Below are 27,068 nucleotides of genomic sequence, written 5' to 3' on the forward strand. Positions count from 1 at the left end.
CTCTACTTCTGCTGGTCACACTATTTCTAATACAAGCCAGGATGCCATTGGCTTTCTTGGCCACCTGGGCACACTGCTGGCTCATATTCAGCCTTTTGTTTCAAATCCTCCTAGCAAAACCTTGTAATGCCTTATTTCAGCTAAAGCTGGCAGGCGGGTGGGCTGCTGGTACAGGGGATGTCTGAGGATTGGGATGGGGTAGTATTGACAATGTTCAGCTATGGGTAGTGCTGGTTAAGCCTCCTGTTATCACAGTGTATAACTGCAGCTGATTCACCTTTTTTCAGTGCAGCAGGATGCTTACCCCAGGAAGCATCTCTATAGCTGCTCAGCTGAGGCCACAGGAGGACTTGTCAGTACAGACAGTTGAACAAACGCCCCATGAGCAGCCTGCTCTCATGTGAAACCTCTGCCCCCTGGGTTTGCTGCTGACTTGGAAAACCACTTTATGTCAACATAGGCAAACAGGAGAGATGGCAGATAGCCTGTGCCTGTTGAAACTGTTGGCAGAGACCTGAAAGCATTTTAATGTGGATTTTTAACCTCTCCCTTTCCTGTCAAACAGTACTGTTACCCATGTGGGCTTCAAGATATGCATTGAGTCTGGCAGGCTTGTTCTCTGTGTCTGCATGCATGTGGTTTAATACCTGATAAGGCTTCTATGATTTTTTTTGTTAGCAACTGACAGTTAGATTGCCTCAGTTAGAGGTTCAGGAATGAATACGTAAACTGCTGCTCGCTGCAACATTAAAATAAAAAGGCAAACTAAAGAAGATTTTTCCCAGGCCATGGGCAACCAGGAGGAAACTTCCAGCTTGCCAGATTTCTCACACACCTGTCCCTTCAAAGTCAGCATGTCAGATTGCAGAGACTTTGCTACTGTTAGTTTTGTTAAACATTAATGTCAGTTTCCTCCCTTTAAGCACACAAAGGGACAGAGGTTTGACAAACGCACTGACACCATGTGTCATTTGTTGCATGACAAGTGAAGCAGGCAGCGTTCAGGAAGCACAGAGGCTGCGGCAGGGAGTGAGGGACTGAGGGCAGAATTCTTCTGTCTCCATTCTGTGTCTTTCCAGGAGGTAAGAGGTTCTGAGTAAGTCTGGAATGGGTAGGCTGAAGCAATCACAGTGATGGACAGTTGTGTGCTTGTCAGAGGCATTAGAGGAGGAAACTAAGTAGAAATGAAGTAGTGTAGTTCTGAACTCTTTAATGTCCTTTCCTATAACCAGTTTTGCAGTAGATGGGCTTTCTACTCAGGCAGGAATTTGACACCAGTCTTCTGCTTACTAAAGATAGCAATAGGAGTAGCTTTAATTTCCATAGTTTGCAGCTCTGGTACAGGACAAGGGACTTTGTGAAACAAAAGCTCACTTTTACAGTCTCTCTTCCCCTCCTCCCGCTACCTCTCTTGCTCTCAGACAGAACCTAATTTCTCTGCCTGGCTAAATCCATGTTTCTTGTCTAGTCTGATGAGATTAATTTTTTTCCTCTTTAATTCTTAACAATTATTTTTAAGTTATGCAGTGATATTCACACTCATGCATTCTGCCATTGCCCTGTTTCCCCCAGATACGCCTCTGGGTGACAGTGTGTATGAGGAATGAAGTGCTATTTTCTGGCACACGTGGTTTCCATATTTTGGACATTCTAAGCTAATTTTGTTTTAATTGCACAGAAAGTGTTAATCCATTTAGGGAGAGGCCACACTTGCTTATACCTAGGCTGAATATGGCTTGCAGTGACTGGGCAACTGCTGGGATGGAAACTCAACATTAAATGCAGTGCTGCTGGCATACTTTTGTGTGTTGTTTCAGTTTTGATGCCTGCTTTCAGTTTTCTTTCTTTTCTTTAATATGTTTTCTGAGAGTCTTACTTTCTGGGGTATGAGATAGCTTGATAGGTTTTTTTCCCCACTGAAAAAATGGCAGAAATGTTATGTTTTTGTGCTTTTCAAGAAAAAAGTCAGCATAACGGGCCAGACTCTCTAGTGCTTTTAGGAATATAACTTATGGTCAGAATCTAGATTTCAATTTGTTGCTTCAAATATTCATTAGCTGAGAGCCCATGGATTACTGCAAGGAGCTTGTTGTTAGTTTTTTTAGTCGTCAGAGGGCAAATATTTTCACAGCTGATCAGTCTATAGATGTTGCTAGTTTCTTTTTTTGCTGCCTTTAAACACAGATGTTGGTATTGCCTCATTTGTTCCTTGACATTTTAATTTTCTTGATGCTTTGCCTGATGCTATCTATGTATCTTTCTGTAGGGACACGAGGTTTATTTTTGGCTGTGTTCTGAAAAGAAAGGATGAGTGATAGAAAAAAAGTGTACTTGCTTTTAGTTGCTCTAAATTAAGTGAAACATGCAGCAACTTATTAACATGTTGTGTTCCAGTTGCATGTCAGTGGTAGCAAAATGTTTGCATCCTCAGGGTTATAATACATTCAAATTCCCATGTAAGTTATGAAAAGTAAAAATGTATTGGACAGCTGCTTATAAAACCTAATAGGCCAACAGAAGATCTTAAAACTAAATCCACAGTTTTATAAGAAGCCAAGGCCTTGTGAGAATGAAATGTTTATAAAGGATATATAATTCCCCAGATATTATCTCAATTCCAAATTTAGGCATAAGATCTCACAGCTCTTGTAGGTGTGGTGATGAAATGTAGTCTGGGAGGCTCATTTCAACTGGGTGAGTAACATACACACTTATGTTAACCTTGATCATGGTGAAGAAAGTGATGGGGAGTGTCTTTCCCTGACCTAACTCTGCTCCTGTTGACAGGTATGGTCAGTAAAAAGCAGAGAGAAGCCAATGTCTGAATCTTTTGGAAAGTTTCCTTCAGATCATGTTTTTGAATATTGGTGTGTACAGTGCTCCAGCACTGGCTGATTGCTCTTTTGGTAATATTAGGGCCAGAATTAGGTACAGATGAAGATTTTGGTCAAGTTAAATTTGACCTTGTCTGGACTTTGAGATAAAGAAGTACAACAGCAGCAAGCATTGCAAGTCATAGCTTTTTTTTGTGTGTGTTTGTTTGTTTGTTTTCATTGTAAATTTTATTTAGACTGAAATTCTGTTTTTTTCCCAAGTGTTCATTTGAACGAGGTCAACACTTTAAATCTTTCTATAACAACAAGTTTTTCATCAGTTTGCATCTTTAGCAACTTCTCTTTAGTAACTCTTCATTTGTCCTGTCATAAGTCAGAAGAAAATAAAACCCTGATTCATAGGTATTAAAAGAAAGCGAATGAAAAAGAGCCATCAGTGAAATGGAAAGAAAATTCCCTCTTAAATTCAATCAAAGTATTCAATATCTTCTTGATCTGTACAAATCTATGCACACTGTAACGTGTATAACGTGTACCAAGGGTCATGTTTGTCTCTCATGGCTGGAATTTATTTTGCATTCCATAAGGTCAAAGACACTGAAGAAAATTATGATGATAAGAGAGCCCAGGGTTGTAAACCTTCAAATCTTTCCTCCTTCAGAGGCAGCCTCTAAAGATGAGATACGTTGTATATTCTCTTAGCATGTACAGGATAGACTCTAAGGTGTATTTTGTGTTAGTTCACCTGTAGTCATGTTCCTTTGCTCCTCTCACCATCGTGCCCGTAAAACATAGAGTGTATCTGTAAATGTCAGGAGGTGCAGCTGTGGTCTGCTGTACAGGGTTGGATGGGTTGTGTGTGATGATGTGGGGAATGTCAGCTCACAACTCACAGGTCAGTAGAAGTGATGGCAGGCAGTGGCACCTCCTGATATGCTGTTTGTACCCTCAGTCTGTCCTGGTATGTGCTGCTAGTCTGTACTAGCTGTTTCTTCTGAACATACAAAGTGATTACTTGAGCGTGTATATCTGGTATTTGAGACAGCAGCAAGTGCCCATGTGTTTCCTTCCCTCTCCCTTTCTCCAGCACCTGCATGAGTTGTATTTCAGTTAACACCTAGTTCTTCTCTTTTCTGCTTTCTCAGATGCTGAAAAATAATCCTGCATCAAATTTTGTTCTTGCAGTTGTTCACCTAAAAGTAATGTGTTGTGAGAGATATTACTAATGCTCCCCTCTACAGAGTATTTTGTGAGGGTTAGACTTGCTCTTAAAAAATAAAAAAAGGGTAAAAAAAACTATGAATGTATAACCTCTGTTAGGAAAACTGTTTTGGTCATCTTTAAGAGTTGCAATAAATGTCAACATATCATTGAGAGAAAGACAACTGTTGGGGTGCCAATCACATAACTAAGTGACTGGGAAGTTCACAGAGAATGGTAATGCCCTTTATTATGTTGGAAAAATAGTCCAAGTTTTAGGCACAGAGATCTTTGGAGGTCCAGGCAGGTGGAAATTCACTGTTCTAAGGGACACAGGAGAGAGTGTATGACCTATAAAATTACTTTAAAGAGTAAGAACAAGGGCACATTTCTCTGGTGTTATCATCATAACAGTAACAGAGTAAGGAACAAAAAGCTGGCAGACTGCTTCTCCTGTACTATAGAAAGGTGTAAAAAGTGCCCTTGAGAAGACAAATACGCTTTCTTAGCATCAGCTGGAGCGTGCTGATTGTGTACCATCACTTCAGCTCTTTGCTAAGAGAGAAGAAGCTTGCACAAAGCTGAACTGAGTTGTCCTGGCAACAGATGAAGTTTTAAATAAGAATTACTCCTTCCTTTCCCCTGCCTCAGACAGTCCATGTTACTTGTGAACTACCCGCACAATACACAAGCTTCAAGTGCATGGCAGTCAGAGTTGGGTCACACAGGCTGTACTCAGACTGATCAGATGTTGAGGTTGTTCAGGGTTCACAGAGATTATGCAGGAGCTTCTGTTCTGCTGGGATTTTAAAAATGGTTTTATTTTTATTTTAATGTTTATTTGATTTTATTTCCTATGTAGTGCAGTAACTCAAGAAGCAGTAGAGAGCATTTCAGATATATTCGATCAATTTGGTGCTATCCTGTTGTGACATGCTGTATTTGCTCCAGATGTTTCAGGCCTCAGACTTGGTGAATTGTGTTATTAGGAGTTGAGATAATGACAGAAATTCAGATTGCCTGTTTCATAGCAGACAGATGGATAATGGCTTTCAGTTTTATAACCTGCGCTTCTAGGATGCTTTCTCACTGTGTTAAACTACTTCACAAAACCAGAGAACTGGAAAAAGCAAATCTCTACAGAAAGACCCCACTGCACATTGGCAGCACATTGGGGACCCAACCTAAGCTGGTGAGTCTGGAAGGAAAATCTGGATACTGGTAGGAGAGGCAAAGAGTTAGATTTTTTCTTTATTCTGAAAGCAACCTCTCTGAGTGGATGAGATTGAGAATGGTTGTTAAAGATGGGATGGAGCCCTGAATTCCTGTTCTTTTTTTGTTCCTATTAGATTTTTATTCTTAAGTCTATCTGATGAAGTTCTGCATGACCTAGAATTTGATTTATATGTGAAGCAGTGAAAGCAGGCTTGGCTGTATTCTGGATTAGTGTGCAGCCAGGACTCATTACTTTTTGGCTTCTGGTTCAGTTCTTTTCCCTTTGGGTACAGAGTATTTCAGCAAAGTATACAGTGACCTCACTAAGTTTTCTGACTTGTCAGAGCAGAAGAGGCATGAACCTATTTTACAACAGCTTTTCCAAACCAGAATTCCAGACTTGGAGGTTGCCAAACCCAGAGTGGCCTCAGATATGTTAAAAACTAAGGATCACAATCTATAAAAAATATTTTTAACCCTTCCCAAATTGTGTGCATATTAGTGCAGAAAGCTTGCTAAACTCTGGCAGAATTAGTTCCACAGAGTTCATTGCTCTGAGATTCCAGGGCATGTTGAAAAATCACCTGTGCTTTGAAAAAGCTAAGTTAAGAGCTTCCATGTGCGCTGGGGTTTTGAAGAGTCATGTTTAGGCATGCTGCTAAAGAACAAGTTTCAAGGATTGGCAGTTCTTAAACAGACAAATAAGCTTGTGCGTCCTGCCTGATATAAGAAAATGCTATCACTTGCTGTGTTGCCACTCTCTCTGCAACAAAACTCCCAAGGTCTTAAGAAAGCAGGTAAGACTTCAACATGCTGAGCCATTTCCTCAACAGAATAAAAAGAAGTTAACAGTGGAGATATAACAGTGGAAATACCTGTTGCAAAAATTATTATTCAGAACATGTTACGGGAAAAGAGTAACTGTGAGGGAGACTTGAATTGTTCAACTTTAAATCATATTAGTTTTTTAGGAGAAAATGGGAGATGGTCCTTTGAAACCAGTGTACTGTACTTCAGTGGAAAGAACAGAGAGGATGACTTTCTCTGATATTTCAGTTCTGGCTTTTGATTTTTTCTGTGTGCTGCCAGCTTCTGAGCACTGTGACAGAAGGACAATGTAGGCTTGTCAATCTTGTGTGATTTGGGTAGTAAAATTGGAACAGAGGGATTGAAAAAGGCTTAAACATTGTGTTGTTTAAAAACCATCCTGCACTTGCCTTGTAATAGAATAGAAGACACTCATAAATCTAGAGCAGCAGGGAATCTAGCCCTCTCAGTCTAGATAATTTCACAATTTCCTGTTATCTTCTTTACCCTTAGAAATTTCTTGGCAAAGGCATTTACCTAGTGCATGTTGATTGATCACACTTTATTTTACAGCCATTTGTCATTGTCAGATTTTCTTGCTGTCTTTGCTTTACAGATCCAGTCTAATTCCAGGATTTAGGATCTGACTCATTGCCTTTGATTTATTTGCCCCTGTTCTGTACAGTTGTAGAGCATAGTTGCCACTTCACGTAATTTACTTTGGCAGAATGACTCCTGAATTTCACTGGTGTAAACCAGACTTTCTGCTTCTAAGCCATAAAAATACAGTTCAACTGCAGTCAGCTGAGTTTCTCTGTGCTTCTCTTTATGAACTAACAGCGAAGACCCAGAGGTCTGGAGGGGTTTTGTACTCAGGAATTCACCACAGCACTCTAGAGAATGCATCCCATGATGGTTATCATTAACTCAGTACTACTTGGGAGCAGAGAAACTAGAGCTTTTAAAAACAGCATCAAGAACTTGATTTTTTTTAAAAAAATATTTATTTCATGGTCCTATTGACCTATCCTTTTGTAACTAGTTCTGATATGCTCTCAATTTTTATTTAAGTAGAAAGTATCAAAATTCCTTGGGGAAAAAAAAATTCAGAAGTACAAACAGAAAATTAATTGTTGTTTCTATGTTTGTCCTATCTTTAAACATTTTGTGATATTAATCTGCCTTGATTTTATTGCCTCATTCTCTCTAAATGCTGGGACTTTTCCATCACTAGCACAAGACCATGAGTAGGAGCCTATTTCAAACAGTCTTATAATGCTAATTCACTTTTCAGTTTGGAAAGTATTTTCTGTCTTGTTTTTGTCACAATCCCAAAGTCAACAATAAAAGGAGGAGGTTATCTGGAATGCAGATTTTTGGGGATTTAGAGCAATGCTCCTGATGAGAGCTCAGAATTCATAAAGGGTCTGGTGGAAGACAGGTTGTTCTGTTGTCACTTTAATCACTTTCCTTTCCAAGTGAGAGGCAAGATATGACAAGTTGTATTACTTGCTTAATTTCCAAGTTGAATCATCTCAAAAACCACCTTGCTACTGTGTACCCAGCACCCAGTGTGAAAAGTTCACCTCCTTTACTTGCCATAAGCTCTTATTTAGATTTAAGGTAATTAAATATATTCAGTAGTTATCTACTTATACAGAAAATTACAATACTGAATGGAATGCCAAAGTGCAGAAGACATTGTAATAGAAAGGTTTGCTGCCAAACAAAATTGGATTTAAATTCAGTAGAGCAGGAGGTCCCTTTTGTCTGGTCTTACTGTTCCCATAATCCCTAGATACCAGGAGCAATAACATGGACTTTAAAGTCCTTTTCTACTCTTAGTGCAACTAATACATGAAAGATGCAAGTAATCTTCTTTGATGAAGTATAGAAGGCAGTTGTCCAAGCCTAGACACTCATTTATGAAAATGTCAAAACTCAAAGCATCAGCAGTATGTGAGATCCTCTTGGGCCATCTCAGCTAAGACGGTATTACATTTAACCCTCATGCTAACCACCTAGTAACCCAGTTAGACCAGTCTGACTACCTGCATTCATCCCATGAGCATTCTGCTGTTGCTGCTTTACAGTAATGCCTTGCTGAGTGCTTGGCAGCTAAGAATTTTTTTGGGAAATGTCCCTCAACATTGCTTCAATCAAAGCCATTAAGGTTTTTTGGCCTTCTTCAAATTACTGTGCCTTTTTTGTGCACCTGAAGGGACCTGACTGGAAGATTGCTGTACTGCAGTAGTGTGTTCAGGTTTGTTTGTGCAAAAGTATTGATTCATACCAGGAGCTTGCACAAGCCTGTGTCTGAGGGGCAGAAAATGCTCTTCTATTTGTTCCCAGGGTGATTTCCAGGCAGCAGTGCCCTTAGGGAGGCAAGAAACTCTGCTGGTTACACGGAGCTGTCAGTACTAAACCTTTTCAAAAGTGCTTGTTTTGTCAGGGACATGGAAGTAATGACACAGAAACACTGCTTTTAATTTGAGCTTCTATTGGTCTCCACACATTTTCTCTCCTTTGCCTATTATGTCAACTCAAGTGGAAATTCAATGGAAATGAATGCCATAGCAAGGCATTATATCTGTTCTCATCAAAATGCACATGGTACACATGGTTCCAGTTAGGAGGTGCTTCCCTCTCTTTTTACTTTGCTCTGGGAAGGATGAATTCCAGTATTTGCACTCAGGGTGGCTGGCAGGAAGCAGGAGCTACTCCTTACTCAAGGGAGCTTTCTGTGCTGTTGAACCATGCTGCTACAGTCTGACCATACAAGGCTCTGCTTTCGGGAGGACATCGTCCTGCCTCTTGCTCAGTTCAAAAAATGTGCATCATCATTTTTGTTTCTGCATCCTGAATTATGGGTAGAAGTCGGGTCTGAACCTGATCCATTTTTAGTCTCAATAGAAAAATGCAAGCACAGCTTTTTAGTGTGGTAAGAAGCTAGACTTTTGAAAATCCAAGGATCCAGTAAGTTATATCTTGTTCTCTGAGTTTCTTATTTCACTTTCCTTTCAGTTTGGTCACACATACTGGTTAAGATCTGGCCATAGATAAGCTTGTCTGGGTACACAATAAAATCCCCAGGATTCAGGGACTTTTCAGTATTCAGTTATAAAGATAGTTTCAGTTTTTCATCATGAAATCTGAATGCATCCCATTTGTTTGCTCAGTAGCCAAATAGACTAACAAAAAGCCAGAAAGGTGTGGGCTTTACCATTCCTTCCAGTGAAGTGTTAACAGTAGACATCTGAGTTAGTGCTTCAAATTATCATTTTTGTGCAATCTTTTGCTTGGGAGAGGTTATTTAAAAAAATAAATTAGGATCATAATTGATATTAAAATGTTATTAATTTGTAGTGTTGTATGAAATAATTTGAATTTCAAGTTTCTGCATAATTTTGTAGTTACATCCTCAATTACCTGAAATCAGGGCAGCTATAGTATCTGTATTAAAACTGAACCTTGCTGCCCTGGCAAAGAGAAATTTTGTTGGTTTTGTTTCAGATCTTTCTAAATATTGGCTAGAGCCACAAGAAGTCTCTAGTCTTGTGTGGCAGGCCAAATCTGCTCAATACACACAGTAACATACTTGTGGTCACCACTGATTCTGACATTATAATTTCTCTGAAGCGGGTTAGGTTGTCCTGATGAAATGGCACAATGCCCTGAGAAAAATCAGAAATAAGCAGAAAACCTAAATAAAATACTAAGAAGGACACATTTTCCTAGCAAAAGGGAGGAGAACGTCCTGATGAATAAAACCAACACTGTGTGACTTTGCATGAGCTCATCAAACATCAGAGTTACTGTGAAATGACAGGACTTCATCAACAAGAGCCTGGAAAGACCCGGTACCTTTTCATCAACATGTTTCATGCTCTTTTTTTCAGTAAATGGGCTCCCAAGCATGAGCACATTGAAGTGGGAAATTCCCTGGATCAGAGAGCTAAAAACTATCCTATTATTCTGTAACTGTTAGTTTAAGCAAGGCAGACGGGACTTGCAAAACTGAAAGAGTGCTGAGCAGCTTCTGCCAGCTCGTCTTTGCTCAGCACAGAAGGATCCATGGAGTCACTCCTGGTGCTCCAGGAGAGCTAGAGCAGGGCTGCTGTGGAGTCTGAGCTGCTTAGCTCAGAGGTCAGAGCAGAGCAGTGGGAGTTCCAAGTCCTATAACTCTTTCAAGTCACTTCAGTCACCTTTAATTCCTGGTCTGAAAAGCAACTCAATATTGTTATTAGTGTTTATAAAAAGTGTGGATATAATGGATGCAGTCTCCTCAATAAATGCACATTCTTACTCTCCACCTTACTTAGACATCCAAAAGACATAGCTCTTTGGCCACCATTCTGGCTGTGTCCTGTTGCAGAAAGCTATCTGATGAAGTTGTGGCATTTGTCTGCACTCTCTCTGACCTTAATTTCTCTTATTTTCTGGAATTAATTTTTGGTAATTGGAGCAGGCAGGACCTATGCATCTGCACAACTGGATCAAAAGGTAACTCACTACTTTTGGTACTGTTTTTCTATTGCCCACTTTCAGAGTCATCTCCAAGAATTAAATTCTCCCTCTTCTGCACACAGCCAAGTGTCAGCATCCATGTTTCGCAGGTAGGAAAAGATCAGTCTTGTTCAACACCAGGGACTTTCTGACTTTTGAGTCAGATACAGGATGAGGGCTCAAGTGTTTTATGGCACCAAAACCAGCCTTTCTCCATCACCATAGAATTTCAGTACAAGTTAGCCTTGCTAGAGGCCTCACAAAGAGGACAGGAATTCAGTTTTTTCATCTTTTGCTTTGTGATGAGTAGGGTGTGAATTATCTCAAAATAACCTGGCAAGTGATTCTGTTCTGTTTTTGAGGCAGATGAGACAGCTCCACTGTTATCCATGGGTGTCCATTGGAACCAGTGAAGGGAGATGCCTGTTGGTACTAGCCTTTATTAGAGAAAACAACATGAATACATACATTGCTCCATGGAAACTGTATCTTTAATTGAGGGGGGCCTGGAGATTAACAGTTTTTGTAAATTAAAGGTTTTTCTATGTTTGGCTGAGAAAAAGAGAAACTGGAGAGTAAAGACTGAATCAGAATTTAAAGCTCAATAGTATCAAGAGTTCAAAAGCCTACCGGGAGTCACTGATGTCCCTGTCCATGGCAGAGCCCTTGGAGTAGATGATCTTGATCTTTATAGGTCCTTTCCAACCCTTCTATGAATTCTATGATATTATTAGTTTTCTCCTACTGCTGGTAGTCGCTCATTTCTCAGGGAACAACTCAAAACAGCAAAGCTAAGCATGGTTGTGAGGGCCTGAAACCAGATTCTATCTGCTCCCTTCACTGCGCAGCAATAAGTCATAGAATCATAGAATCATAGAATCATAGAATCCTAGGGGTTGTAAGGGACCTCGAAAGATCATCTAGTCCAACCCCCCTGCCAGAACAGGGTCACCTAGAGTACATCACACAGGAATGTCCTGCCAGGAAGGTAGTTTCAGGGTCTGTGACCTGTTTGCAAGACACTGCGGGCTGCTTGGCAGGTGATTTGCCTTTGAGACTGCAATTCACTACTGACTTGCCAGTGGTTTGAGAGCTGCACACCTGAGGTTGCATGTTGGAAGAATACCCTTGTCAGATATGCAATCAGAGCAATTTCTTGTGATGTGATTTGTGAAATGCTAATATTCTCAAAGCAAAGTTATTGCCTCGAAGGAAGGTGCTGTTGCAGTGAACTTAATAAGAAAGCTAAATTTTATTCCATTATTTTTAATTATGCTGTTTATATGTAATATTTTGAAGGTGTATGCAATCATATGCTCTGTAAGGTGCTGTGTGTATCATTGTGTATGTAGAAAACTTCAATAAAAATGTCCTGCTTTACAATCTTTGTATGGAAGATTGCAAATTATTTAACTACTTGTCTCTGTCCAATAATACAATCACGTCCAATAAGTTTTTAAAGTCTGTGGAACTATTGTGCCTTCAAGAGGCTATTCTTCTAATGAAAGTAGGTTTCTTGGGGAAGCGCCATTTTATTACCTATCACTCCTCAGTGAGCTTTTGGACAGTTTTGTGGGGTTTTTTGGTGGGTGGTGGGGTTTATTTGTTTGTTTGGTTGGTTTGGTTTTTTGCCTTTTTTTTGTTTGTTTGTTTTTTTTTTTTTGTTTTGTTGGGTTTTTTCCCCCCCATTCTGTGGCTTGCAACCGTCCTTTGGAGAACATGTGCCTGAAGCCATAAAAAAAACCCCTTTGCTTCTCTTTCTCGTTGAATTAGTCCTATGGCTTCTATCTAGGTTACTTATCTATCTAGATTACTTAAGTATACAGCATAATGCCATGTGAACCAAAATCTTCTCGACTGTGGTATCCCAAGTACTTAACAGCATACACCTCTGGAGAGGCTGTTGCTCTGCAGCCCCAGTCTTTCACAGAGGAAGTGACTGGGAGTTTTGTAATTGAATTCAGGGGTTTCAAGATCAAGCCTTAAGTGCAGTTGCCTTACGGGGACATGGGATTTAAGAGTGGCTCATGTCTCTGGGAAGGAATGCTGTGCAAATTCTGCAGGTTGTGCAAATCATGCTTTTCCCCTTTTCCTGCTCTCCCGATGGGTCAAAAAACCTTCTGAGAGTGAAAGCAACTGAAAAGATATTTCTTAGAGTGTAAGGAGATGAGGGACTGGGCCTACTGTATTTTCTATGTAGTGAGTCAAAGGCTTAGAGGGATTTGTCAGCCTGTCCTTCACCTCTGCTGTCCCCTTGCTGACTTTACCCCAGTCATTTTTCATTTCACTCTTGCTATTATAGTAAGTTTTTAACACACTAAAGCATTCTGCATTGGCCTCTTTTCAGGGTTTGTCCCTATTCTCTAGTTGAATCCTGACAGTGGATTTAGCCAACATGCAGCTTCAAAGCCTGCAGTGGAGTCTGTAGTCTTAATATGCAAAATATGCTTCCACCAGGTGTTCCTTGTTTAATGGAGAGAAATGCCAGTGAAGCTCTGGAGCAGGCCTGAGCAGCATACAGGAGTTAGGAGAACATGACCTCCAGTCTGACCTAAAGGAGTGTAAAGAATAGTATAAAATTTTGACTTTGTGGTATTAAACTGAAGAGATTAAGATGGGACAGACAGGAACAATGAAGAATCAGGGCACCCCAGCAGGTCTGAGCAGGCTGATTTAAGTTGCATCTACAGGCACTGTAAAGATACGTAGGCCAAGGTAATTCTAGCTAATTCACTACAAACTCTGCTGCAACAACCAGCGAAAACCACTCATCACCTGTCACCTGCTTTTGATCTTCTGAGATCTCTTAAGACACCTGTCTGAAGCTGTAGAGAATAGCAGGAAATTTAACTTCTAGGATGAAGAGAGTGTATTCTGATTTGCATCCTTTCTGTCATGAAATGAGGAAGCTTTAAGCAGTTGGTGGTGGAGCTTTTGCTGTTGGCACAAGATCTGTCTTTTCCTATGGGCATGTTTATTTTTCAAAACGATGCAGAAACAGAAGTCACCAAGCAGTGCAACTTCTGTACCAAAAAAGATTTCATTACCACAGGACTCTGGAAAAGATGTAAGTTCCCTTTTGTGATAGGGAACTTTCCGACCAGAACTTTCCTCTCTTGTGATACATCTGAGCTCTACTTGCAAAGTATCAACTGTAGGAAACTGAGATGAAATCTAATAATTTGGTTTGGGGATGTGTTTGAAGGAGAAGAAAACATTTCCAGTGTCAAAGTAAATTTTTCAGAAATTGCCCCAGTGCCCTGGACTTTCAGATTAATGCAGAGAACTTGGCACCTGTGCCTGTAGGTATTGGCTGGCTGCTGGTGAGAAAAGCATATAGCAGCAGGGGTTTGCTGAATCTGTTCTCCCTTTGCTTTAGTGGAGAAATTTGCTCCCATGATTTCTTTTGGTCAAATAGTTCTTCCATTTGCTTTTATGTGTACAGGATGGTTTATAAAAAACCCGAATTGTTGGCCACAATCTTCATAGCATAGGAATTAACTGCACATGCAAGACACTATTTTGGAATCTTTCCTCTTCTTTCCTACTGTATAGAACAGAAAAATTGCTAGAGCAAAATATCAAAGGAATCATGATTATTTATGCTATGGTTTGAATGTGTGCATTGTGGCAGAGCAGTAAACCCCCTTTTTTTGACATGGTTTTGGCTTAATTTTCTTATTGCTGTCTCATTCGTGATGAGCCAACTGATTAATTTAATTTCCTTTTTTTTTTTTTTTTTTTTTTTTCTTCTTAAAAGTCTTTGCCACAATGTACAAAGCCCCAGTAACAATTACAGATTTTGCAAGCTATGGCAAAAATTTGTTCGGAGGGTTTTTCCCGGGTAGCACACTGAGACCTTCCTGTACAGTTCATATTCACCACATATTGTGGGCAGATTAATGTTGTTGTTTTTTTTTTTTCAATCTGTAATGTTCTTTCAATAAGAAATTACTTCTCTTCCCTTTGATAGAGCAAATTTTATCTGTTGGCCACAACATCAGACCAAAGACAAAATAAGTCTTCCTTTTGTTGTGGGGATTTTTGTTTGTTTGGTTGTTGTTGGCTTTATTTTTGTTTTTTAGTTTACTGTATACATTGGAGATTTGAAATACTGTGGCTAAAATACTGCAGTGGCTGATCAAAGAGGTACTTTGCTTCAGATATTATGAATTAAAAACTGACAACTTTTTAAATTGGTTTGCTCTTTGCAACCAGTGAGTAAACTGTGCCTGTGTTTGATCAGTCTTCCATTATTGCTGCAGTGGGAATCTTCTCCCTGACAACCCCCTTTTCCTGCAGAGGGAATCTTTCATCTGGGAGGCCAGGTATTCTGCTGGAGGTGGTAGATGCACTCAAGGCAATGGTTTGCTATGAGAATCTCAGCTGTCCCTACACTCAGGAAACTTGGAAAAGCTGGGGGTCAAGTAGAGGTGAGAAAACTGGCTTTGGACGTGTTGAATGCCCTGCTCATCAGCTCATCAGCAACACCAGTTAATTGCTGCCACCCCCTGCCCTAAATGTCTGGCTGAGTGGTACTTGGTATCTTAGTGATGCTTTGGGGTAGTTTTGCAGTGTGCAGACATCCTCTGCTGTACCTGCAGCCAGAAGAAATCTGGCAAATAACTCGTTTCCCCAAGGACTTGATTTTTTATTTCTTTCTGCTTCTAGGTGTCAGTCAGTCTCTCCACTGCCTCTTTTGTCCCCGCGAAGAAGCCCAGCCTACCCCCTCAGTGACAGTGAGGACTCTTGCCACTCGACTCGGCTCCCCAAAGTCTCCAACTCTAGACTGCACCTCAAGGACTGGAGCAGCCGGACGTCTACGCTGCAAAGCACCTCCACAAGCCCATCGGACACTGAATCCCCAAGCCACCCTCTCAAAGCTGTCAGTGTGGGTGCTTTGGATAAAAGGCTCTCTGTGTTCAAGGCTGACGACCAAAAGGAGAGTCCAAAGGAGGCTCAAGATGGGGACACGATAGGGAGCCATCCCCTTGCTCGGAGCACTCTGTCCTTGGGCACTGCCACCAACTTGAGGAACCTCTCCCTGAGCCGGGCGAGCGTCCGCTCCCAGGCGCTGGACATCAGGCAGAAGATCACAGAATGGGAGTGTCGCCGGGAGCCATCCCCCAGGATGAGCACCTGTGTGGACAAGAGGGATGCTGGGGACAGGTCAGGCAGTGAGAGCTGCCCCAGCGTGCTGACCTCTCCCTGCAGTGACAAGACTTTTGATTTCAAAGGACTCAGAAGAATGAGCCGAACATTTTCCGAGTGCTCTTACCCTGAGACAGAAGAGGAGGAGCTGCTGGACAGGGATTCCTGCCATCGGTTTGAAAAGAGACCAGGCAGGAGTGAGACTCCTGCTGGTGCTTTCCTCAAGGGCCATGTGAGGAAAGAGTCCTCTGCTGTGCTCAACAGAATACAGAAGATTGAACAGGCACTGAAAGAGCAACCTGGCAGGGGCCTCCCCCAGTTGCCAAGTAGCTGTTACAGTGTTGACAAAGGGAGGAAAAAGTCTGGGACTTTGAGTACTGTGGAGGGACTGAGTGAAACCCTAAGTGATAGCAAAGGAGAGAGTGTTATTTTGGGGAGTGAACCAGAAACACCTACCGAGGCTGAGAAAAGCAGTAAGACAAAACAGGGGGTTACTGCAAACTTGGCTGGCCCTAAACTGCTCCTTGACAGCCCAGCTAACACTGCAGTGAATCCTGTCCCCAAGCCCAAACGCACCTTTGAATACGAAGCAGACAAAAACCACAAAAGCAAACCAAGCAATGGCCTACCTCCATCTCCTACACCTGCTGCTCCTCCTCCCCTCCCATCCACCCCTGCACCCCCTGTGACCAGACGGCAGAAGAAAGAGTCGCGCTTTCACAGAAAATCCCAGAATAGGTAACATTCAAGGAACTGTCTCGTGCACAATCTTCAGATAAATAAATAAATGTGTGGCATTTTTTAGTAACAATATTTTAAATGATCCCTCTAAAGCAATGTTTTTGACTTGAGAAATGCTAGGATTTGTGTGCAAGACAAGTATTTTTTCCTCTGGACTTCACAGATGGGAAGCCCTGGTACAATAACTTTGCATGGCCACAGTTTTGGATTTCTCCAACCTGCATTCCTCGATCCCTGGAGAAGGCTCTAGGTCATGTGTGCTAAGGGTTATCTTGCTCATTTTGGCAGATAAGCCCTTACTTCAGATTTTCAAATGGGCGTAATTTCATTTCCCTCTTCTAGTGGGACCATAGCTGGCCTGTCATAGTCCTGCCTGCCTGTTCACTGCAAAACATACCTGCAGAGAGTCTCTGTTTCCAATGTTTGTTACCGCAGCAGTTGTGTCAGTTTTATGCAAGTTGATGATTTTATTCAATTTGGTGCTTTGAAATGTTGTTCTAAATTACTTTCAATAGCTGTGAATGATTAATGCTGAGAAAAATGTGTCTTGGCACAGAGGGCCTTTATATCCTATCCTTCCTGAGATCGTGATGAGCAGCATATATGGCTCCATTTCCGCAGCAGTCTGTGGAGCTTGGCCTGTTTTAATTACATTTAATTACATTTTGGAAATGGTACAAGTCATCCTGCTCACCATTTAGAAAATTGCAGGCATAGTTGCTGTTAAGCATTTGAAGTGTGGCATTTTGAACAAGTTTGCCTATCTGTGCATGTGTAGGATACACACATGCTCCTGGTATTTAGTGATGAGCTTTGCAAGTAGCTGCTAAACAGCATCTCAAATGCACACTATCAATTCAGTATCTGGTGCTTGATGTTGGCTCAATTAATTAGAAGTTTATGTCAGCACAACCTGACCTGAAGTACACTGAGGCAAGAAAAGGACAAGAGGAGCCTTCAGACTCTGTTCTTTACTTTCAGGCGACACCAGCTTCTGAAATGGATCACACAGCTCTGCTGATGCGCATTGTTTCTCCGGGAAAGGTGGGCGGGGGGGGGTAGATGAGGAGGAAGAGAGTGTGTAAAGTCAAGCTGTGATTAGCAGTGCTTATCTTTGAGTTCTGGCAAGAATCTGGGTAAGAGAAATCTAGTTTTTAACAAGAATTTGTGAAATAAAGCTGACGTCATTTCGTTCAGCACAGCACTTCCACTGTACAGAAGACAAACAATAATTTCTGAATTCTCTGCTAGAAATGATAGCCTTTATTGCAAAATTAAGGGGCAAGTGCTAAAATGGTCTTTGTAGTGGGTGGTGGAGACGAATCAATAACGAGATCATTGTTGAACAGAATTACCGAGTGACCTGCAGCTAAGGGATCAAAGTCAGTCTCTGAGTACATACTCATATTGAGTTTGAGACCATACAAGTCATCTGAGAACCACAGTATTTGGTGATAATGAGTTTGTGAGATGAAGTTTTGTTTCTTTCAAAAAGAGGTACAATTCCTACTTGCACCTGCTCTTTTGCAGGTTCTGTCTCATGTCATAGCTGAGTTAGAGAGCAGCACACTTCAGCAATGGAGCTTGGGTGGGACTAGGTAGGAGCCCAGAACAAATGCAATATTTATAAATTTAATTTGGGATTCGTAGAGTATAAACGGTGGGATTGACACTGTTACCATGTGCACCTGATGATTCTTGCAAATCAGTTTGGCATTATACAAAGTAGGTTTCCATTTTCCTGTAACAGCTTTTTCCCTCCTGTAGTTTAGAGATGTCTCTGGTCTTACTTCTGTTTAATCACGATAAAAGTAAGTTTAAATTGACCTCCTAAAATCACTGCTTTGCCAGCTAACTTCAAGACTAGGTGGAAGTCCTTTATAAAATCTTCACTTTATTGTCTTTTCTACTCTCCTTCCTTTACTTACAGCAGGATAGTTCCATCATGTACGTGGTGCTCCAGACCGTACTTGTCATCAAAGAATGACACTATTTTGTTAATATTAATTACTGAAATCTCAATCTCTAAACTGTTCTGTTATTGAGAACAGATACAATTCATTATGTCTACAGCTTGTAGTTGTGTTTTTGAGACTGAACATAGGCGTGGTTTGCACTCACTGGGATGTCATGAGAATGGACTGTGGACATTGATTCTTCTGATATTTTTGTTGAAAACACTGATGTTCTTCGTGGTGGCTAATTCAACATTATAACAAAATAGAGCAAATATCTCATATTTGCCTGCTAGCACAGAGCCAGTCTTTATTCAGGGGACTTGGTGCCCACAATAGCTTCTACACTTTAGATTGACATGAGCTGGATATTCCCTGGTGGTTGGAGATCCTTTGGCACAGACACAGTGCAAGAGAGGAGTGTCACAGGACAGGCTCAGGACATGTGGACCACAGCTGAGTGCCAGTCCACAAAACCATTTCCATGGTCCTATACAGTGTCACTGCATCATAGTGTTTCCTTGAAATGCATGAGAGGATATGTAACTGCTTTAGAAAGTGTCATTTCATACATAGGTTTGTCTTTGGTGCCTAAGCACCTTTTGTAAGTGCCAGTAAGTGTGGAGGAAAGAATGTCTGAAATGCACAGCTTGTTTCTGCCTCTATCCTGAGGTGCATAACAGCGACCTGACTATTCTTAAGACTGCAGAAAGGAGAGGCTCCTGAGCCTGCCCCAGACCTATAAGTCTGCTCCAGCAGTCAAAAAGGAAATGCTCTTGTGAAATGCAGTGTCTGTGTGGTAGTCACTGTATTGCCTGTAGGATCCTCTTCAGCCAATTAACAGGCTGAAGTATGTCTCACGAGACTCTGCCACTGCCATATGGATATGCTGTGAACATAGTTCACTCCAGCTGGGAAGAAGAGGAAAGGGGGTTGATGGGCTGGATGATTTACCATTAAACTAGCTTGGGTATCAATGAGTGAAGTACAGGCATCAGCACAGCCACTGCAAGCCTTACAGCAGCACCCCTCCATTTACACTTTGAGCCCAATTTCCATACCATTTCATCCTTAGCCTGAAATCAACCAACTGAATGCCATTCCTCATACAGATGGCAATGCAAACCATGCACCTCCCAACTTCAGTGCAGATGTTGCCTCAGAGAATAAGTGCTGGGTGAACTGGAGAATGGGCTTTGGCTCCTCTTCACCCCTTGTTGTGCAGGAGCACTGGGACAGGTGTGGGTAAGAGGCAGTAAATCACCTTTTCTTCCACTACCTGGATGGGAGACAAGTTGTATGTTTTCATTTGACCCAGTTGTCCCTCACCTTCCTGCCATAAAGCACAAACATTCAGGCACCCACGCATCAGCCCGGTCTGCTTGTCTACTCCAGGGAGCCTTGCTTTGTGCCGTGCTCCAGTGCTTGATGCAGGGTGTGCGAGGGGAATGGGTGACTTTCACACCAGTCTGCCTTTGCCATTTGCACATTGATCTTCATGCAGGAACACAATTGAACGTTCAAGATGTGTTTTCAAACTAAGGGCTATGTCTCCCAGAGCAAATGGTGGAGCAGTGCTTTCCAGATAAATGTCTGTTTCTTGAGGAGAGATGGCCACATGTTTCTGGGAACTCTGGCAAAAGCAAAGCAATTTCTAATATGAGGACTGTGCTGCTAACTTGCTCTTTAGGGTTTGAAAAATATCACATACTTTCTTGGTATTTTCTCCATCTCTCCATAATGGGGAGATAACAATACTTCTAATCTCATAGAAGTGTCATGAATTGCTATAGTAAAGACTGCCGTGAGTACTGGTCTTAAGATCCTCTAAAAGTTAGTCCTTAAAGCATGATGTGTGATTTTTTTTTTGTAATTTTATATATAAAACTTGGCAGACAGTGCTCAGCTAGGTGTTTCAGTAATTTTTGATTCTAGTTACTAATTACTTATTGCTTTAAACTTTAGAAAATCCTTTGAGTTTGAGGATGCGTCGAGTCTGCAACCCCTGTACCCTTCCTCCCCAACTGCAAACGGGACTGAGACCCAGCATAAATTTGGATCCAAGAGCACTTTAGAAGAAAATGCCTATGAAGATATTGTAGGTAAGAACCTGTTGCAGTACCTGGGCTCACAATGGTTTATTGAGCAGTGGTGGTCAAACCCTGCCTTGTTGAACACATGCCCTGTGCAAGAGCATTCAGGGCTGTCAGTAAAGAGAGATTAAATGGTGGGCAAATAGGTTTGATGCATCAGTGCAAAGGTAACTTTCAGTCTGCATGCAGAAGGCCTTGATTCTTTTGAACTTCATTGAGAGGTATTGGAAACTAACTGTTTGGTCAGGTTTTTGCCATGTTTTTTAACAACCAAGTAGTTCTTTTTATCAAGGTTTTGGCTTGAAGCCTTGAGTGGTGTAAAAATGCAAAGAACTGAACTTGAGATAGTGTTTATAGAACTATCCAATAGCAAGATTAAACTCACAGGCCTTGTGCGTTCAGCCTGAGCTTTTCAGAATTCCTGTGTGGGCTGCCCCAAAGCAGTTGTTTGTAGCACCATTCCTGGTCTCTCCTTGGTCCCAGTTGCTGGTTAAAGAAAAATTAATTTCCTTTAGCTATAGAGACATCAGGAATGTGCAACAAAAAACGTTGTTTTGATTAAACTTCACAAGAAAAACATGTTTCTTTTGGTCTTAGAAGGAAATGTATGGCCTATGCATACATTCTTTTAACATCAAAAAAAAGTTGTTATAATTACTGAAAATTGGGCAGCCCTTCAGAGCACAGATTTTCCACACAAGTGATGAATATCTGCTTTGTTTTTAACTCTTTCAGTGTTGTATTATTACAACAGACACAAAGGGTACTTCATTTTACTTTGGACAATGAACCTTTATCTACTGAAAACTGGAGGGCTACCAAGATAGTCTGGGGCCCTAGAGCACATGTCCTCTGAAGACACACTGACAAGATGGGCTTGTTTAGTCTGGTAAAAACAGGACCAGAGGCACTCTGATACTGCTTACAAATGTTTGAAGGGCAAAAAAAATATGAGAGAACAAAACTCTTCTTGGTCATATCAGTTGATACAGCAATGAACAGCAGCCACAAACTGCAGCTTGCAGCTATTTGTCCTTATACACCATTTCTGTCTATGGTGTGTCAGCCTTAGTGAAAATAGGAATTTACTCTTTCTATTTTCAGCTATAGTCTCCCTCTACGCCATTCAAAAAACTGCTTTCAGAGCGCACACACAAAAATGCTGCTGTTCAGTGTCTGTTAATGATAATGAGAGCTTATGTAGATATTTATTTTTTTTTTCTGTGGAGACTGTCCTTTTATGATCATCAGCCTTCTCCATGAAACAGTCAGACCACCATGCAATTCACACTTGAAAATGGATCGTACATCAATTACAGTACTTATCTTTGCTCAGAAGCTGTCGGTCTGCTGCCAGTTGTTAGGTGGTAATGCTTCTTTTCCTTGCTTTGGTTTGTTAAATATGAAAATAAAATGTGCCAGATTGGTCCAACAAAGGTCTACAAGGATGGTTAAGGGACTGTAACACCTGCCTTATGAGGAAAGGCTGAGAGACCCGGGGCTTTTTAGTATGGAGAGGAGAAGACTGAGAGGGGATCTACTAAATGTGTATAAATATATGAGGGCTGGGCATCAAGAAGGAAGGGACAACCTCTTTTCATTGTGCCCTATGATAGGATGAGGGCAATGGATTCAAGCAAGAACACAAAAGTTCCACCTCAACATGAGGAAGAAATTCTTTGCTGTGAGGGTTACAGAACACTGGAATAGGCTCCCCAGAGAGGTTGAGTCTGCTTCTCTGGAGACTTTCAAGACCCATCTGGATGCATTTCTGGGTGACCTACTCTGAATTTGGTCCTGCTCTGGCAGGGGGGTTGGACTCGATGATCTCCAGAGTTCCCTTCCAACCCCTAATATTCTGTGATTCTGGGGTAAGAAGCTTTGTTCGAATGAGAAGAAATCTTGGGTTCAGTAAAACAAAATCATAATGGGCTCTTCCAGCTCATGGGAACTACAGACCAGCTCCCTGCAGATCATAATTTGGACATTTTGGCAGGGCAGTGGGAAGAGAATGCAAATTTCAGACCTGCAGACACACAGAACTTCATTATTTTGTACTACTTTTTAACAACCTCTTTCCAAAGCACTTCATTCTTTGCAGGCAGTGCGGGGGGAACACCAAATCAGTCTAAGTCTTATAAACTGTGAAGCATGATTAAAGACAAGCCAAAGTAGTTTGATCTCCAGCTTTAAAGAAACTATGGTAGTTTTGTGTATTGCATCTGCATAATTTATACCAGTAGTCCTCAACTCCAGTCTCTAAGTAGCACTTGTGTGTGCATGCAGACCAGGTGCCCATAGAGTGAGCTTATTTCAGAGATCTACATCTGCTTCCAAGCTGTAAAGGACTTTGTCACTGCTGCTTTGGGTTTTCTTTGCAAGCAGTTGCTCTAAGGGTGGTGGTGGTTTTTTTTTTGTCTGTACCTGGTTGAATGTCCTGTGTCCCTAAAATCTTGGAAGTAGTTAAAAAATTGTCACTGTAGTGTTTAACTCAACTAAGTCTCTCCCCACCCTACCCCCTGTAGAATTACTAATTTTAATGTAAGTAAGTGTTAAAACACAAGAACAAAAAAAAAGGCTAAAAAGGCTCTAAATCCTGAACCATGCTCTAAGCACTCTACTGTGGGGCAGAATCATTAAAATAAATTCAGGTTGGAAGGAACTGGAGCAAGCTGGACCAAACCCTGCTCAGAACAGAGCTAGTTTCAAAGTTATATCAGGTTGCTCAGGGCTACATCTGGTTGAGCTTTCAAAATATCTTTGGAGTGTGGTTCCACTGCCTCTCTGTGAAGCCTACTCCACTGCTTAACCTCCCCTCTGAAGAATTTTTTCTTGGTACCACTGTGAAGGAATTTTCCTTGCTGCTGTGACCTTTGTCTTCCATCTTTGAATGGAAAACAGCAGTTAGACGTCTCCTTCAAGCCCCACCCCCTGACTTCTTTAGGCTAAACAGTCCCAGTTCTTTCAGCCTTTTCTCATTTATGTTGTATGCTCCAGCCCCCAACCATCTTAGTAAGCAGCCTTGCTCTATACTAGCTCCAGTCTGTTGATGTCTTTCTGGTACTGTGATTACTCCAGATGTGCCCTTGCAAGGGAAAGAGAGGGATTACCACTTCCTGTGACTTGCTGGGCACACTCTGGCTTATGCAGGCCAAGGTGTGGTTGACCTTCCTTGTCACAGGCACACACTGCTGCTTTATGTTTGGTTCATTGCTTACTGGGACCCCAAGCAGTAATTTTGCAGAGTTGCTCTGTAGCCAGTCTGCCTGGCATGTGCTGTCATAGGGTTATGCTGACCCATGTGTGGGACCATATATGTCTTTCCTAAACTTCCTGAAGCTCCTGTCAAGCTATTCCTTCAGCTTGCTGAGGTCCCCCAGGACAGCAGCGCAGCCCTCCTGTCTGTCTCTCTATGTTAGATCTCTACAAGATGCTGCGTTGGGCTACTGGATGCTCTCACTCAGACTAATACAATGATCAAAATACAGCTTCTAAGCACGTAAATGCTAGGCCTAGAGCAGTTGGCTTTGAGGTTACTCCATTGGCTTTGAGGTTACTTCCTCACCTCATCATGTGATGCACATGCTCACTAAATCTTTGGCTTTCTCCTGGTGCTCTTATGCTGTTTCCTTCTTTAATGATCAGAGCACTGATGATCTCCTATGGCTAATTTAAGTTATTTTGAGAGCTGATTAACAGAAAAAAGTTTATGGTACATGAAAACCAAAAATGATTGTGCTTTGAAATCCAGTGACACAATGAATCAGATATTTTGCTTAATTTTGTTCTATTTTTGTACACTTTAGTAGATGAAATATCTGCGTGTTAAGTTCAAGAGAGTTACTGGGTTGAAACATAACAATCCATTCTGCATTAATCAGGAAGCAGTTGTACGAAGGGGTGTGCATTCCTAATATTAATCAGAGCTGTATTCCATGTGCAAGGAACCATGTGGACTTCATTCATCTTCTATACTAGCACTCGCAGGAATGTGGCAGTCATAGTAAACTTAACATTGTTTTGCTTCTTGTGGTTTCAAATGAGTCTTTAATCAGACCAAAATTGATGTGGCTTTATGAATCCAGTTGTGGAAACCATGCTTGGCTTTGTGCAAATGCAAGAAACTATCATAGTATTAAGAGATGTCTGAGATGGTTGCTTCTGCTGTGTTTGTGGACAACAGTATTTCCTGTCATCTGTACCATATGGTTTCAGTTTTCCCATCTGTTCCCCTAAACGCAGTTGAGATATTTCAATATTGTTATTTAACCTCTGGTGTCTCTGAGGCATTTTTCACCTGACATCTAGAAAAAAGCCCTTGCTACCATCACCAAAAAAAGCTGAATGCCTGAAGTAAAAGTAATGTTAAGAGCACAATATTAAGTTTAACTTGAGAATGTCTAGTAAAACCATGTAAATGATAGTGTGTGTTTGTAAGAGAAATTGAATTCACAATTCAGAAATTAACTGTAGTGGAAGAAATCTTTGACAAAGCGAGTCTTATTACTCTTTAACTTCTTGGTGTACTGGAAACAGTAGAATGGGTGGAGACATCCTCTAAAAGGACTCTACATAGATGTGTAGGAGACACATTGCTCAGGTGAGCTACAATGTTTGCATTGTAGATTGAGAATATTTAATTTGATATCACACAACTCCACCTGCCCTGTCTGAGCAAGAGCCATTTGCTCTTGCAGCTGCCTGGCCCTCATTTAAAACATTTTTTTGCACCACGAAGAATGGAAGTGATTAAAACACTTCTATTCCCTGAAGATCTGTGACAATAACAGGGTTTCTTGCTTCTCTGCTGTTTTTGAAGTCATGGGTGGATTATTAACACATCCCAAGTATATGAATATCAGATTATTAGTCATCTAATGGGTTTAGTATCTTATTGGTGCAGTAAGAAGAGCAGTTTGTATAATAATGGGTTTATTTCAGCCACATAAACTAGTGCAGAAAGGTCTTGCCCCAGTAAGGTTCCCCTTCTGTCTGGCTGGCTCGCTTACAAGACTCATGTTTGCTCACTAAATTGCAACGGTCCAAGGTATCTTATAATTGTTAATTAACAAGAAAATCAATGCTAATGAATTACCTTATTTTAGAGTTCCCAGCTGAGATCAGATTGTGCTTTTCTTTGGGACCAGACTGGCTGCTTGAAGGCCAGAGCTCTTTTGAATGCTCACCATGCTGGGTCTGTCTGGCTTGTGCCTGGCAATTTGGGGTGACATTAACCCTTCCTCTGTGTCCCTTGATAAGCTTCCCCATGGACCTTTTTCCAGTGCATATAGCTGCTGGAATCGCTCCAGAGTTGAAATAGCTCTTTTAGTTTAGTCCTCTCCATCAAATTCCTGTGAGGAGGAACATAAATGTCTGCTAGGGACCTGAGGAAGTTTTGGTGTTCCACTGGCAGCAGAGTCCCTAGGAATAGCAAAGCCTGGGGACACCTTCAATGCCAGTGATGTACAGCCAAGACTGCTCTATGCCAGAAGTTAGGTGGCAATGCCAAAGACATGACAGGTATCAGTGCCAAAACTTGTGTTAAGCTGCTTGGTGGCAGGTCCCAGTGCTGTGTAGATCCCTAGGCCAAGCACCTCTCCTATAACCTTTATGGTTAAACAAGCAGCATGGGGCTCTTTTGTTCATTAGATGCAGGTGTTTTTTCAACTGACATTTTAGGATATACTGTGGAAGATGGGAGTCCATCAAACACCCACTGGCTGAGGAAATGCTCTTCTCAAGGAGACTCCAGCAACTAGAACCTAAATGTGGACAGATGGATTAGCTGTTAAAGGGGGACAGATAACTTGGGCAAAAGGAAGGATAGCCAAAAGTGTGTGTATAGTTCAGGCAACTGGCACACATACCCGTGAAAAATTCTTTCTTCTGGGCAGTGCCACAGTTATGCAAAGTTAAAAGTTGAAATGGTTTTATTTTAAAGCTGAGATTCAGCAGTTGACTTCTGGTTCTACAAAAGGTTAGGTCTTTGGATGTGGGGTTTTGATATTGTTTGTCTGTGTTGATAGAGGCCAGCTTGAAATCTTGCCTTGGAACTCAGTTCCATATTCTCATTTCTCCCTATCTCTGCATGACAATTTCTCTGTGGTCCTTTGAGGAGTTTAAAGTCAGCCACACATTCTTGATGGGCATACAGACTTCTCCCCAGCTCACAAATTAATGTTCAGAAGCAGATGTTGGGTTCAGGCCCATCTCTGGTTGTATTTATGTTTGTTGAGAAGTAATTGATTAAACCAGTCAGAATGCTCTTCTGGAGTCTGTAGAGGTCTCAGTCAACAGAGTCAAGTGGTTTCAGATTTGTTTTAAATAAAAGGTCATAGTTAATTAGTATGGGAGATCTCTCTGGAGGGGGAAAAGTGAGAAGAAGTGGCAACCAATGGAACTGAGAGTTTGAAGAAACAGCAGCTCCTGACAGCTACTATGTCTGCTTGGACAGCTAGAGCTGAAGCAGTCTAGAAAGTAAAGCAATGCCCCAAGAAATATTGCTGTGGGATCTGTAAAACCAGGATGAATTTCTGAATAAGATCTTGCTGGTAGACTCCTGTTGC

General features: G+C 41.4%; 1 protein-coding gene across 4 annotated transcripts in view; it reads left to right on the plus strand.

Moving 5' to 3' along the window:
• DENND2B (DENN domain containing 2B) overlaps positions 1-27,068 on the plus strand; it is a 180,585-nt gene that overhangs the window by 91,953 nt on the left and 61,564 nt on the right. For 2 of the 4 annotated variants that reach the window (XR_007889634.1, XM_051620907.1), the window contains exons 4-5: positions 15,234-16,451; positions 20,375-20,511. The exons of 1 other annotated variant lie outside the window; for it this stretch is intronic. Coding sequence is in view for 2 of the 3 variants with exons in the window: in XM_051620907.1 (XP_051476867.1) it covers positions 15,234-16,451; positions 20,375-20,511 (1,355 nt within the window). In the remaining variant the exon portion in view is untranslated. The remainder of the gene's footprint in view (positions 1-15,233; positions 16,452-20,374; positions 20,512-27,068) is intronic. One more of the 4 variants, XM_051620908.1, reaches the window with a different exon arrangement.

The sequence above is a fragment of the Apus apus genome, chromosome 5 (assembly GCF_020740795.1).
Source record: "Apus apus isolate bApuApu2 chromosome 5, bApuApu2.pri.cur, whole genome shotgun sequence".
In the NCBI taxonomy this organism is placed as follows: domain Eukaryota; kingdom Metazoa; phylum Chordata; class Aves; order Apodiformes; family Apodidae; genus Apus; species Apus apus.